Source organism: Primulina eburnea, chromosome 13, assembly GCF_022965805.1.
Source record: "Primulina eburnea isolate SZY01 chromosome 13, ASM2296580v1, whole genome shotgun sequence".
Lineage (NCBI taxonomy): Eukaryota > Viridiplantae > Streptophyta > Magnoliopsida > Lamiales > Gesneriaceae > Primulina > Primulina eburnea.
In genome coordinates, this window is record NC_133113.1 from 25,639,184 (window position 1) to 25,654,814 (window position 15,631).

A 15,631-nucleotide genomic window follows, 5' to 3' on the forward strand; every position below is an offset into this window, starting at 1 on the left:
TACCATATAGATAGTGTCGCCATATCTTCAAGGCAAAGATAATGGCTGCCAACTCCAAGTCGTGTACATGGTACCTTGTTTCGTGTGGTTTCAGCTGTCTCGAGGCATATGCTACAACGTGTCGATCCTGCATCAAAACACATCCCAAACCATGTAATGATGCATCAGTATAAACAACAAACCTCTCATTTTCTGTAGGGATTGATAACACCGGTGCAGTCGTCAGTCGGTGTTTCAACTCCTGAAAACTCCTCTCACATGCTTCAGACCACTGAAATCGCACACCTTTCTGGGTCAACTGTGTCAAAGGTCTAGCAATCTTTGAAAATCCCTCGATAAATCGAAGATAATAACCTGCTAAACCCAAGAAACTACGAATCTCAGGTACAGATGTAGGTGAAGACCACTGTAACACGGCTTCGACCTTCGTTGGATCAACAGAAATCCCATCTCTCGATATAACATGACCCAAGAAGACCACTCGATCCAACCAAAACTCACACTTACTGAGTTTCGCATACAACTGTCTATCTCGCAACACCTGTAACACTGAACGCAAGTGCCCTGCATGCTCAGCCTCACTCCTGGAATATATCAATATATCATCAATAAATACAATAACAAATCGATCGAGATAAGGCTGAAATACCCTATTCATCAAACTCATGAACACAGCTGGAGCATTCGTCAACCCAAACTGCATAACTAAAAACTCGTAATGCCCATATCTGGTCCTGAATGCTGTCTTCTGAATATCCTCCTCTCTAACCCGTATCTGATGATATCCTGACCTCAAATCAATCTTCGAATATACCGAGGTTCCCTGTAACTGATCAAACAAATCATCAATACGAGGGAGGGGATATTTATTCTTAATCGTTACCTTATTCAGCTGTCGATAGTCAATACAACGCCGCATCGTTCCATCTTTCTTTCTCACAAATAAGACTGGTGCACCCCAAGGCGATACACTAGGGCGAATGTATCCCTTGTCCAGCAAGTCCTACAACTGGGCTTTCAACTCTCTCAACTCTGCTGGTGCCATTCTGTAAGGAGTACGAGAAATAGGGGAAGTACCTGGCATCAACTCGATTCCAAACTCCACCTCACGGGCTGGTGGGAAGCCTGGAATCTCATCAGGAAATACATCGGCAAACTCAGCAACTATAGGTATGTCCTCTATTCCCACCTCTTTCTTCTTCTCTGTCACATCTACAGCATAAATAAGATAACCCTCATGCCCATGCTCCAATAACCGAGACATCCGGATGGCAGATACCAACGGAACACGGGGACGAGAACCCTTCCCATAAAATGTCCAACGTTCTTTCTCATCTGTATAAAAATATACCACCCGCTGATAAAAATCAACTGTCGCACAATATCTCCTCAGCACATTAATTCCCACAATACAATCAAAATCAGTCATCTCTAGAATAATCATATCAGATCTCAGCTCATAGCCCTCATAAGAAATAATGCCATCTGATATCATAGATACAACTGATATATCAACTCCAGAAGGTGTCGAAACAGAAAGAGGCATAGACAATGGAGACGAGCGCATATGATGCTCAACCACAAACCTCTTCGATATGAAAGTATGCGAGGCACCAGTATCAATAAGAATATAAGCAGGATAAGAACATAAATAACACTTACCCGCTATCATCTCCTCTCGTGCCTCCTCTGCCTGCTCTCGTGTCAAAGCATACACCTGTGCCTGAGACGGACCAGCTCCCTGCATACGTGGCTGTCCTCCAGAAGGTCGTGGTGTAAACTGCTGAGGCTGTCGTCCTCCTCTCTCTGAGGATCTACCTCTAGCACTCCTAGGCTCTCGCTGCCCCTCACGACTAGGACACTGTCTCGCCAGATGACCAACACCGCCACACTCAAAACAGGTGATCTCGGTCTGTGTACAATCTCTGATCAGATGAGGTCCCCCACAACGAAAACATCTCACTTCTCTGGACTCTCCTCTTTGCCCCTGAACAGACTGAGAACTGCCCCCACGACTCTCAACACGTCGTGAATCAAATCGACGCTTCCCAGATGATGCTGAAGAAGAAGATGAACCCTTCTGATATTTAAAAGACTGTCCCTGCGGTCGCAATGACTCCCTAGTCGGCTCTGATAATCGTCCTTGAGCCCCATACTCCTGCATAACCAACTCAGCCATCTCTGCCCTCGTCACTGCATCCTCAAATGATATCGGGTTATTTGATTGCACACGATCAAATAACTCTAACTTCAACCCTTTCAAGAAATGTCTCATCTTAGCATGAACATTCGTAGCAACATGTGGCACATATTTCAACAATGCAGAATATCGAGTCTCATACTCAGCAACAGACATACTACCCTGTCTCAAATCCTCAAATTCTTTCTCTTTCTTTTGTCTGGCTGCTATAGAAAAATATTTATCAAGAAAACGAGATCGAAACACATCCCAATCAACAGTACGGCCCTGAGCTCTCAATCCGGCCTCAGTCGTCTGCCACCACAATAATACATTCCGCGAAAGCTGAAATGTAGCCAATCGTAACCAAGCAGACCTAGCACACGGTGCGGTCACAAATATCTGCTCTATCCTCTCAATCCACTCCTCTGCTCGCTCACCAGTCTCAGAACTATCAAATCTCGGCGGAAAATAACTGCTGAACTGTACCAAAGTCAACTCACCAGGTAATAAAGGCTGATCTGCAGGTGCCTGTCCCATAGGAGGAGGTGGCAATGGATTCATCTGTCCAAACCCACTGTCAACCTCATCTCTTTCCTCGTGTGGATGTACCTGTTCTCTAGCTGCCATCACTGGAAATCAAATTGTTAATCATAACATTTAACAATTACAATCCAGTAATCATCATCACACATTTCGCACGAAAGCACATGCAACTAAAGAACAATCAATCACATCGAGAAATAATCAATAACAAGTCAAATGCACAGACATACGCAGATAATATCGCCATCCAACTCCCTCATCACAAACCCAACTCCTAACCATCCCAGACATCTAACATATGCTCTGATACCACCAAATGTGGCACCCCAAACCTCGCCACGTAATCATGCAACATGTGACGTCATATGCATAAAAAAATTTCTTTTCGACGACGTAATAATATAATGCATATACGACAAAAATAGTGCAATCACCACACTATCAACGTCAATGCAGCAGAAACAGTATAATAAATACACACATACAACTCAAATAAGACAATAAACTATATTGTCTCTATATACTATCAACTACAGGACTGTTTGACTAGACACACCTAGTCCTTCACCACTATCCTGTCTCACGCATAGTCTTGTAACCTGCCCAACAGAAACAGCCCCCAAAGGGTGAGCATATACAACAATCATCATCGTAATACATAACAGTTATACTAACAACAACATAAGATATAACTGAAATGATAACAGAAATACCCCCTTTGCCGTTTCTGGACAATCAGCCATCAACAACCTCAACAACATCACAATGCAACAACATCGACGATACGTCGCACCCCAACACCGGCGACAGCAATATCGTCGAACGAACAACAACATCGACGATACGTCGCACCCCAACACCGGCGACAGCAATATCGTCGAACGAACAACAACATCGACGATACGTCGCACCCCAACACCGGCGACAGCAATATCGTCGAACACATAACATCAACGATACGTCGCACCCCAACTCCGGCGACAGCAATATCGTTGAACGAACAACATCAACGTGATAACATCAACGAGAAGTCTCCCAACAACGATAGTCAACAATATCAACAATAATAAACAACAACTATAATATCAAATCACCCAATTCCGGTGATTTATCATCGTTCAACGCAATAGTATTCATCAATACTAAACAATAACAACATATGCTCGTACGTCAACACGTACCTGATAATCGAGTATATATAAAATCTGGCTATTTCTTTGATCCCGAGGCTTGTGGTGTATCTAAATAATTCAACAATAATTATTAGATCATTGTCACCGTATCAACACAGTTATAACAGCCTCAATATACTACAATAAATAGCCCAACAACAATTAATTCAACAAAATATAAAACTCGATTATAAATTCGTATTTTTCAACAATTTAATATTCTGATGTATTTAATTCACAATACTACCATCAAATACACCCTAATTAATTTAACATCAAATAATAGGCTATTTTACAACATCCGTCAAATTACGAAAACTTTATATCAACGTGTAGCCTATACTTCGTAGACTCCGAATATATAATCAGAATTAATAACAACTGACAAACAACTCTCCAATCTCAACCCAACGTTTAAAAATTCCTAATTAAAATAATTTAGGAATAATTCAAAATAACATCTCTATAATTTTCTCTACTTCGTTAAAATCATACACTATTCAACAATCTTCAATTTCAGTATGATTTAACAATTTATCGGATTTATTCCAAAAATCGACGAATTTCTAACATCACCAAAACTACAAAATTTATACCTCAAATCGAAGACCTCGTATCAACGATCCCAGAATTGAAGTCGGTTCGTCGATTGGATAAATCAATAAGTCACAAAATCAGAAAGAAAATTTAAAACTGTATCTCCTTTTCTTCCTTCTCTCTACTGCCTCACGTATCTGTCTCCTTAATGAGTTCGGTGGAATTCATTTTGAATGAATTCCACCGACTCATTATATTTTCTTTTTTTTTTATTTTTTTAATATTATATTATATTATATTAATAAAATAATATAATATAATATATAATATAATATATATAATATTTAACATTTTAATACCGGTATATCTCTTTGGACCAGTCAAACGACCAAATTTTCCAAAACTCAAAACATGAAACTTTTACATCTTTGAGTTTTCTACGTTATATCCAAATTTCAAATCATTTGGACTTCATATGACCAACATATGTCATATTTCTCTCTTAAAAAAATGTTAATTATTTAGTACTCTCACATTACTAAATCAACAACTTGTGATATTACTTCAGGCATTACATATAGTCTCTTCCACCATGGCAGCTGAGTTTGTAGCGTGTTATGAGGCATCCAATCATAGAATATGGCTGCAAAATTTTGTCACGGGACTGCACATTATTGATGGCATCGAAAGGCCACTAAGATTACATTGTGACAATAAATCAGCGGTTATATATTCCAATAACAACAGGAGCTCGACGAATTCAAAACACATTGACATCAAGTTTCTGGTTGTTAAAAAAAGAATTCAGAGTGGAAAGTTGTTTATTGAGCATATTGGTACAAACTCCATGGTTGTGGATCCGCTTACTATGGGACTACCACCCAAACAATTTCATGAGCACATTGCTAGTATGGGTGTTATGTCAATCGATGAAATTCAGTTTTAGTGGGAGTTTGTTATTTTAAATACTTTTCAGTTGTAGACATTTTCAGTTACGGTTATGTAATTTTATTTTCTGCACAAATAAATTTCAAGTTAAGTCACACTTTGATTATGGTTTAAAGTTTGATCTCAATAAGGTTAAGGGATGACCAATTGGAAATATGTATGTTACGGTCACATTGCATTAAAATTCCATGCTACACATCCACTTCATGATCCATGTCATTCAGTTGTGTTGGCATATGTGACCATTGATGGGTCCAACTACCTTGAATATAGCGAAGACTGCTTTGATCCTATGTTGATGTGATTGATAGACCAGATTGGTTATAGATACATTTCGGAATGACAACAATTTTGAGCTCATAAGGTTATTTTTACAAACATAATTATAAGGTTGCACATATATCCCAAGTGGGAGATTGTTGGATCAATTTTATTTATATGAGCTTATATATGAATAATTATGTGTTATAGGTTGTTTATTAAGTTAAGCCCAATATAAAGTGATCAACTAAGGTTTCGAGTTATTGAGCTTTAATGTATCTAATAGGTTGTGAGCCTTTAATGTGTAGAGGCATAAGTGTAATTTCTGTTTTTATGATTGGCTAAAACAAAAATATCAGAAGATAATGATAAATATTATCTATATATATGGGTCATGATCCCCAGTTCTCGCGTTATCACGTTCCATATTCTCTCCCCATTAAGAAAATAGCTTGAAGAGAAACTAAATGATTCTATTAAGAAAAGAGCGCGTAAATATGGAAGATCAAGGCACATTTTGAAGAATTTAGAAATATGGCTTCAGGTATGCTTCCACTTAAGTTTTCAAGTCAAATTCTTAATGATTTAGCATGATTGATTCTGCGGTTTAGGGATTATATATATATATATATATATATATATATATATATATATATATATATATATATATATATATATATATATATATATATATCGAATCTTTATCTGTGACACGGGTCAATCCTACCGATATTCACAATAAAAACTAATACTCTTAGTAAAAAAAAAGTAATACTTTTTAATGAATGACCCAAATAAGATATTTGTCTCACAAAATACGGCCACTGAGACCGTCTTACACAAGTTTTTGTCGAAATTAAAGACTAATTACAAATTAACATGCCATTAAATGTAATATATAGCAATCTTATTCTAAACGCGATGATTTGGAAATATAAAAACTAAAAGACTGAAGATAGAAGTTAAATAAATTCCATAAACTAAAATTGAGAGCAAAGAGATAAATATCAAAATCCCATATGAAATATATAATTATTTCATATGATGATAAGTATGAAAAATAATCATGAAAAATCATCAGTCCAGATCACATCATTGAATAATGGGGTTTGTTCGACACTACCGCCCCAACCCATTCATTTTTTTACACGTGTCATTAGTATTTTAATATTTTTGTTACAACAAAAGTAAACCGTGGTTAACATTTATGAAGGAAACCACCTCTCTCAAAACTCAACCAGACTCCCCCGTGAAATTTTTGAAATATTTGAGACAACCTCTCTCAGAAATTTCAAGAAAGCCCTCTCTCCACAAAACGACAAAACGAACGGCAGAGTCATAAAATCAAAGCAAGCTGTCTCTCCACCAAAAAAACTCACTTCCCTTTCGTTTTTTCCAGTCGACGGAATCAGCCAAGGTGAGAATTTTCTTTGCCACTGTACAATTTTTTTTAATTTATAATGTAGATGTTTGTGTTTGTTTGAAGAAATTTGGGATTTGTTACGCTCATGTCTGCTGAAAATTTGGGATTTGTTACGCTCTGTTTCTGCATTTACATATGGGCTTTTCGAATTTATGTGGAAGGTTCAAGAGCTTTGGCGTCGAGCCATTTTTATTGAGTTGGATCAATTAGGTATTACTTTTGCCTTCTATTTTCCCTTAAAGATTTTTACTCTAAAGTACTGTTTGGTATAAAGGATGGGATGACCAAATTATTAAATGTAAGGTAATTTATGTAGTGTAAAAATTACACGTTGTTTGGTGTAAGGTTGAGTACTTGAGTGTGGGCTATGCGCAATGTTTATTTTATCATCTATGCGCAATGTTTATTTTATCATCCACATACCTAACAGAACTGAATGTGTATCTGCTTTGGTTAATACTTAATTTGTGTAGTGCTTGCAGTTTCATTTTTGCTTTGCTTACATTTGCGTGAAATTGATTAAAGAGGAATGAATTCTCCAACCTCAAAAAGGTTTTACGGCGAGAGTGCAGAAATGAATTCTGTATCAAGAAAGTTAATGTTAGATGTGAGCCCAAACAACTGGTGGTGCTTTAATGTTACTTGTGGTGAAACCTAAGCAAGAAGCCAAATAATTTACATGAACCTACGCAATGACGGATTCAACATTCTGCCCAAATAATTTACATGAACCTACGCAATGACGGATTCAACATTCTGCCCATTACTTATTGTGAATATTTATTTATAAGATGTTCATTTCATAAGATCTGAAATGTATGTTGTGACTCTCAATTTTTTTGTTGCAGGAAAAAAAATTACAATTTGGCATACCATTATTTTCGTTTATGGTGAGCGCCTTAGTTATTTTAAATTTTTTCCTGTTAATTATGACTTATTTAATGTTAACTTTTTAATGTTCTTTATTTATTTTTGTGATATAGGGGAAAACATATGTTGTTTTCGTTGGACGTAAACCTGGTGTATATGACACTTGGGAAGAGGCACAAAAACAAGTTAATAAATTTAGCGGTGCGTCTCACAGGTCATTCTCTTCTAGGGATGATGCAGTAAAAGCTTTTGGTTCGTATCTGGACAAACAAGTTGCAGCTTCTTCCTCTACTCCTAGTGTTGAAAGAACGTCGTACGCACCTTCTAGTGCAAGTGCAAATGCAAGTGCAAGTGTCACTCAAGCTGAGAAGATAGTTAAATTGGAAGTTGCACTTGCAAATTTAGTGGATATGACGGAGGAGTTGAAAAAACAAATTGAAGCTATGAAAATTAATAGTGATGATTAGGTTTTTTTTTGTCAATGTAATGTACTATTTATTTTCGCAGTAAAATGTTTGTTCTGTTGCCTCTAATATCGATTTATGTGCATTGGATTTGATCCATTTTTAATTAGCTGTAGTTTGTTGGTGTAGTAATCGTAGTTTTTTTGCATATTCTTGGCTTGTTTTAGCCGTCCTTGTTGCCTGCCCTGGAAGAGTTGTGGAATAAAATTCCAAATTTATAGTTGATTCATGTCCAAAAGATATTCCATAATGGCTTGAGAAGAAACCATTATATAACTTATTTATCAATTGAGAACCCAACATGTTAGGTCTATTTAAATATACAAAAAAAAGAAAGATACAGAATTAAATTTATCAATAACCAAGCAGGATTCCAAAATAGCCAACATGTTAGGTCTATTTAATTTATCCACGACAGGAAACATGATAAGAAACAAATGAGTTTAAGAGCTAATAGGTCTCTTATTTAAATTAATCCGAGCGTTATAACAGAAACAACCAACACAGCCTAGATTGCATGAGCACCGGTATGTCAAGCTTCACTTCATCCAAACTACTGGTGGTCGTGATAAGGGAATAAATTCATTTCACCACTTGTATACAAATTTGTATTACCTTCCTGCAAGAGACATAAAAATTATCGAATATTATAACGCATTGAAAAAAAAAACACAAGTTACCAATTTGAATGTTATAAAAATATACATAATATTGTTGGTAAAATTTTACAAAGTTCGAAAATTAGATGCTCAAAGACCACAGAAAATACAGGTAACGGATATGACAACAAGAAACAATTACCACGACAAGGAACTTATTCCTTACTTGTGATGATTGAGGACGCTGAAACTGATAAGGGAATAAATTCATTTCACCACTTGTATACAAATTTGTATTACCTTCCTGCAAGAGACATAAAAAATATCGAATATTATAACGCATTGAAAAAAAAAACACAAGTTACCAATTGATTTGAGTGCTGTACAAAATGTTGAGGAGGTAAAAATGGATTCTGCGAGAATGTTAAATTTAATTGTTGTTGGCATGGTATGTTGTTTATTTCCCGTGCGGTGGTGTCATCTTGTGAACTTTGTCCTTTTCTTTTGCCTCTTTTTCCACCTAGCACATCCAAAGAAGATGGTCATCTAACCGCATAATTAGTATATGATCACAATTTTGAATAACTTAAAACTTACTTGGAATTTCAGCTTTTTCTTTTCCTTTTCGATTTCCTTTTTTGCTCTTATTATCCCAATGTCGTGTAATGTTTGCATTTGTAACTCCTTTTGCTTTAGCGGTGAGCGGGTTACGTATGAATACTTCATCGATGTTACCGTCACTTGGAATATCATCACACGGCGTCTCATCATCTACACTCAAATTCTGTAGAAGGTTGGATATTTCACCTGTTGCTGTATCAACCAACTTATACAAACTTTTTCTCGCATCCTCATGAGATTTGCTCAATTGAGTTAGATCATACATCGATCTCATTATTTGGTTCACCAACACCATCTCAGATTTATCACCACCACCACCACCACTTTCTTTGAATTCATTGTTAACTATAGTTTTTATATTCTTCATCCATCTCTTCAAAATGTAACATTTGGGTAGAACAGTGACGTCAAAAGAGTTAAACACCATCAAAATATGCTTACACAAAATCCCCATTGTCTCAAACTTAGAACAACTACACTTTATTTCATGATTCTGCTTATTGAACACCACTTGTCTGACCCTTGAGTTTTCATCGTGAGATTTTACCTTCAACTCAAGCAAATTCCAATCATTACCAAAACAAGATGGTGGTTGAACAGATTTGCAATCCAAAGAGTTAACCAATTCGATTTCGAATAACTTGTAAATGGAAATAGTGTAGACATCTGCAGCATGAATCAACAACGGATGATTTTTTAAAATCTGCGCAGGCTTACCATGACGACAACGGGTATCTTCAAACTTCTCCTTCTCTCGCCATTTATTTAGAATTTTTGTATAATTCATCACGAATTCATACAGAGAACACATTTTATTACCTGCTTTCTTCAAAACCATATTTGTGACCTCACTCCTTGAGGTAGCCAAAAGTCCTGCACTAAATCTGCCATTGCTGAAAGCATTCGCCCATTTTTTCCTGATTTTGTACATCCCATTCAACCATTTATGACCACACAAATTATATGTATCGATCATATATGTCCACGTGGCATCAAATTCATCTTCAGAGTCGCAGTAATTCATGCATTTATACCACAATTTTTTGAAATTTGAATCGCCATTTAAATTCCCAAAATGTGAAGGCGCATTTTGATTTATATGCCACTGACATAAACGATGATGGGAATGTGGAAAAACCGTTTCAATTGCATTCATCATGGGCTGGCATTGGTCTGAAAATATAGTTTCAGGTTGTTTTCCGTACATAGCATCAAGAAATGTTGTAAACAACCACTCAAAAGAAGCTTCGGTCTCATCGGACATAAAAGCCAAACCAAACAGCACACTTTGCATATGGTGGTTTATACCAATAAATGGAGCACAAATCAAATTGTATTTGTTTGATCTATATGTTGTGTCAATCGACAGCATATCACCGAAATATTCATAATCCACTGCACATTTGTAGTCCCTAAAGAAAAAATTCATCACTCTATCGTCATCATCCAATTGCACATTCCAGTAAAAGTAATTCTCTTTGTTCGCCTTCTGAATAAAATATTGGATAAGTGCAGTTGCATCTCCATTCTCAACTTTCGTATGCTTTTTTAGCCGACTCATATGGTCATATGCATCTTTTCTAATAAAACCTAAATTTTGTGGCCCACATGCTTCATTCTCCATAAAAGAAACTGCATTAGAGACAGATATTCCAGCATTCACCATAGCTTCTAGAGTGGATTTTTTTGCATGTGATAAATTGTGTGCCGATCTTAACAGGTGAGTTTGATCAAGTGCAAACATCTCATGATTATGCTCCTCCAAAAATCTACTCACCTGCCAAACACCCTCTTTTTCCCTTGTAATTTTCAATCTGGCTTTACATTTAGTTCTAGTGATCAACTTTTGATAAACTGGAATTCTTTTACTAGAACATTTTTCATCTTTCTTACCTTCACATGAGCAATTAAATTCCTTCGATTGAAGTTCATTAGTTTTGGGAAAACAACGTTGATCACCCTTTCTAACACTAAATCCCTTGGCATGCGCGTATTGACAATACAACAAATATGCCTCTTCAACACTATTCACAATTGAACCCACTGCTAGTTTATTCTCCAAAATATCGACAACAGAGATTTCAGTTGGTACCTCGACGTTTTCTGCCGTTGGAAACTCAGGAACTCCACATTGCTGTTGTGAAATGTGATCCAGTTCTATTCCTTCAATATATTCTCCCCCCAACTCTTCAATTGGATTGTCATCTTCCATTGTAATGTAGAAAACCTACAGCAACCAACACAGATTCAATATACATGAAAGCTTCACTTGATTAAATCATTCACTTGATTAAAGCATTCACTTGATTAAAGCATAAGACAAATTCCCAAATCAAGAATCGATTCTTCACACAAACAGAAAGCAGCCACTTTTTTCCAATATTCAAGAATCGATTTTACATCCTTTATACCAAACAGTACTTCAGAGTAAAAATCTTTAAGGGAAAATAGAAGGCAAAAGTAATACCTAATTGATCCAACTCAATGAATAATGGTTCGACGCCAAAGCTCTTGAACCTTCCACATAAATTCGAAAAGCCCATATGTAAATGCAGAAACAGAGCGTAACAAATCCCAAATTTTCAGCATAAATTCAAACAATAAATTGGTAACTTTCGATAAGGCAAAAGTAATACCTAATTGTTTCGAAAGTAATACCTAATGCATAAATTCAAACAATAAATTGGTAACTCAAAACTCGACGCCAACGCTCTTGAACCTTCCACATAAATTCAAAAAACCCATATGTAAATGCAGAAACAGACGAGATTCACGGGTGGAAATCTCAGCATATGTAGCATGAAATTAAAGCAGACATGAGCGTAACAAATCCCAAATTTCTTCAAACAAACACAAACATCTACATTATAAATTAAAAAACATTGTACAGTGGCAAAGAAAATTCTCACCTTGGCTGATTCCGTCGACTGGAAAAAACAAAAGGGAAGTGAGATTTTTTGGTGGAGAGACAGCTTGCTTTGATAGCTTGCTTTGATTTTATGACTCTGCCGTTCGTTTTGTCGTTTTGTGGAGAGAGGGCTTTCTTGAAATTTTTGAGAGAGGTTGTCTCAAATATTTCAAAAATTTCACGGGGGAGTCTGGTTGAGTTTTGAGAGAGGTGGTTTCCTTCATAAATGTTAACCACGGTTTACTTTTGTTGTAACAAAAATATTAAAAACTAATGACACGTGTAAAAAAATGAATGGGTTGGGGCACGGTAGTGTCGAACAAACCGAATAATGGGACGATGGCTTTCAAATTGTTTGTTTTTTTGTTTTGGTCAATAAAAACGGACTTTGATTTGAGTTTTCCCTCTTTCTTCCTCCTTTGGCCTTTAGCCGCCTTCTCCTTTCGTCTTTCTCTCTTTTTCTCTCCCTTTTCTTGTTCTATTTTTTAGGCCGTTCTGTTTTCTTTTTCCAAAAATTTAAAAAGGCCAATAAAAATCTGAATCTTCTCCTCCAATTATTTTTATCGTCTATTTTTACTATAATTTGTAATTCAAAAAGATGTCACGTTGCTCTGTTGTTGTTTTTATTATTATTATTATTATTATTATTATTATTATTATTATTATTATTATTATTTTGTTTTTTTTTTATTTTGTGAACTCTTACTCTGATTTTTCATTTGTAGTACTGTCAACCTTCCATTTTGTTTTACCCTCTAAATTTGCAAGTTTTAAGGATAAATTTGTGAAATTCTTTATGTTCTGTAATATACCGATGATTTGACAATTTATTTGTTGTGTTTGCTTGTTTTCATCGAAATTCTAAGTCGTTTTGAGTTCATTTTGTAAGTGTTTGTATTTTCAACTAGAATACTCTTATCATATGATTATGTTTCATAGGTATTACTAAATATATTATTGTTGTTTTACTCGAGTTATCTAATTTAAGTTTAATATTGTGATGAATTACTAAGGGCATCTCCAACCCAACTCCAAAATGGAGTATTCCTTTATTATAGAGAATGGATTCTCCTCCGACCCATCTTTATTTGTCTACTCCATTTTAGAGGAAGGAATAGTAATCCTCTAAAAATGGAGGACAACTATTCAAATAGAGGATGTGGTGAAAGATACAAATAATTACAGAATTGTCATTATGAAAATTGCAATATAACCTTTGTAGTTTTATCAAATTTTTTGGCCAATTTTTTAATAATTTCGAATTTTTTAATTATTTTTTATGTTAAATAATTTTTTTGGCTACTTTTTTTAATTTCGAATTTTTTAAATGTTTTAATGTTAAATAATTTTTTTGTCCATTTTATATTTTATATTTTGAATTATATAATTCTGAAAAATTTATTTTAATTGTTTTATTTTTTCGCATGAATTAATTATAATTTACATTTTATAGTAGTCACGGAATAAAATTAATGAACAATGTAACGACAAAAAAATACATAACATAATTTACTACAAACATTTATTATCGATTTAACTTAATTTGATAAACATGCGATATTTGTAGACATAATAAAGTAGACAATAAAGAAACACACACAACAATAAAGATAAACATATCAACAAAAAAAAAACACACACACACACACATGTAGTTGTGTTATGTTTAGCGAATTAATTAAGTTTAGTTAAATAATATATTATGAAATTAATTAATTATATATATATGTGTGTGTATTTGAAAATGAAATAAATTAGAGAAATGAAATATTTTATTGTTGTTTTACTCGAGTTATCTAATTTAAGTTTAATATTGTGATGAATTACTAAGGGCATCTTCAACCCAACTCCAAAACGGTGTATTCCTTTATTATAGAGAATAGATTCTCCTCCAACCCATCTTTATTTGTCTACTCCATTTTAGAGGAAGGAATAGTAATCCTCTAAAAATGGAGGACAGCTATTCAAATGGAGGATGTGGTGAAAGATACAAATAATTACAGAATTGTCATTATGAAAATTGCAATATAACCCTTGTAGTTTTATCAAATTTTTTGGCCAATTTTTTAATAATTTCGAATTTTTTAATTATTTTTTATGTTAAATAATTTTTTTGGCTACTTTTTTTAATTTCGAATTTTTTAAATGTTTTAATGTTAAATAATTTTTTTGTCCATTTTATATTTTATATTTTGAATTATATAATTCTGAAAAATTTATTTTAATTGTTTTATTTTTTCGCATGAATTAATTATAATTTACAATTTATAGTAGTCACGGAATAAAATTAATGAACAATGTAACGACAAAAAAATACATAACATAATTTACTACAAACATTTATTATCGATTTAACTTAATTTGATAAACATGCGATATTTGTAGACATAATAAAGTAGACAATAAAGAAACACACACAACAATAAAGATAAACATATCAACAAAAAAAAAAAAACACACACACACACACATGTAGTTGTGTTATGTTTAGCGAATTAATTAAGTTTAGTTAAATAATATATTATGAAATTAATTAATTATATATATATGTGTGTGTATTTGAAAATGAAATAAATTAGAGAAATAAAATATTTGGTAATATTTAAAAAATATGAGTTGAAAATAAAATAAATTAAAGAAATAGAGTATTTCTTAATATTTAAAGGAAATGAGTTGAAAATGAAATAAATTAAAGAAATATAGTATTTGGTAATATTTAGAGGATATGGGTTGGAGAAGGTTTTTGAAAATAGAGATCATGAATCTCTATTTTAGAGGATAGATGATGAAAAATAGAGGATATGTGTTAGATATGGCCTTAGTAAAACATTACAAAGACACATATAGTACTCACAAAATCGATATTAGTGCCACATTTTTATTATCATAACACTCACAAAAAAAATGAGTAAATGTTTGACAATTATAGAACTTCATTTTGCTCTTATTTTTCTCATTTCAAACTATTAAGATTAAAATTTGGACATAACTCAATTCCAAAAGCTAGCTATATGGAGGAGGATTGTCCAAGTCTATACATGCAACTCTCAAGTATTTTATTCAACCGATGTAGGACATCTAACTCACCCTCCTCACGTCCAGG

The 15,631-nt window shown here is 34.3% G+C and overlaps 1 protein-coding gene and 1 long non-coding RNA gene across 2 annotated transcripts; one reads left to right on the forward strand and one right to left on the reverse strand.

The window, feature by feature from the left end:
- Positions 1 to 6,773: 6,773 nt before the first annotated feature.
- LOC140810742 (uncharacterized) lies at positions 6,774 to 8,425 on the forward strand. Its single transcript, XR_012113284.1, has 3 exons — positions 6,774 to 7,060; positions 7,915 to 7,956; positions 8,050 to 8,425. It is a non-coding gene; the product is annotated as an uncharacterized lncRNA (long non-coding RNA).
- Positions 8,426 to 8,982: 557 nt separating this feature from the next.
- Positions 8,983 to 12,163, reverse strand: LOC140810394 (protein FAR1-RELATED SEQUENCE 5-like). Its single transcript, XM_073168261.1, has 4 exons — positions 12,032 to 12,163; positions 9,597 to 11,847; positions 9,300 to 9,303; positions 8,983 to 9,019 (listed from the first exon to the last, which is right to left on the reverse strand). Exons 1-4 carry the CDS (start codon positions 12,161 to 12,163, stop codon positions 8,983 to 8,985), a joined length of 2,424 nt encoding a protein of 807 aa, XP_073024362.1.
- Positions 12,164 to 15,631: the final 3,468 nt, after the last annotated feature.

Excerpts from the sequence above, each read along its gene's own strand:
- LOC140810394 (XM_073168261.1), bottom strand. The coding sequence starts at position 12,163 with ATGGGCTTTTCGAATTTATGTGGAAGGTTCAAGAGCTTTGGCGTCGAA. Across the intron at positions 11,848-12,031 it reads TTACTCTGAAGTACTGTTTG|GTTTTCTACATTACAATGGA; the intron begins GTATAAAGGATG and ends TGGTTGCTGTAG.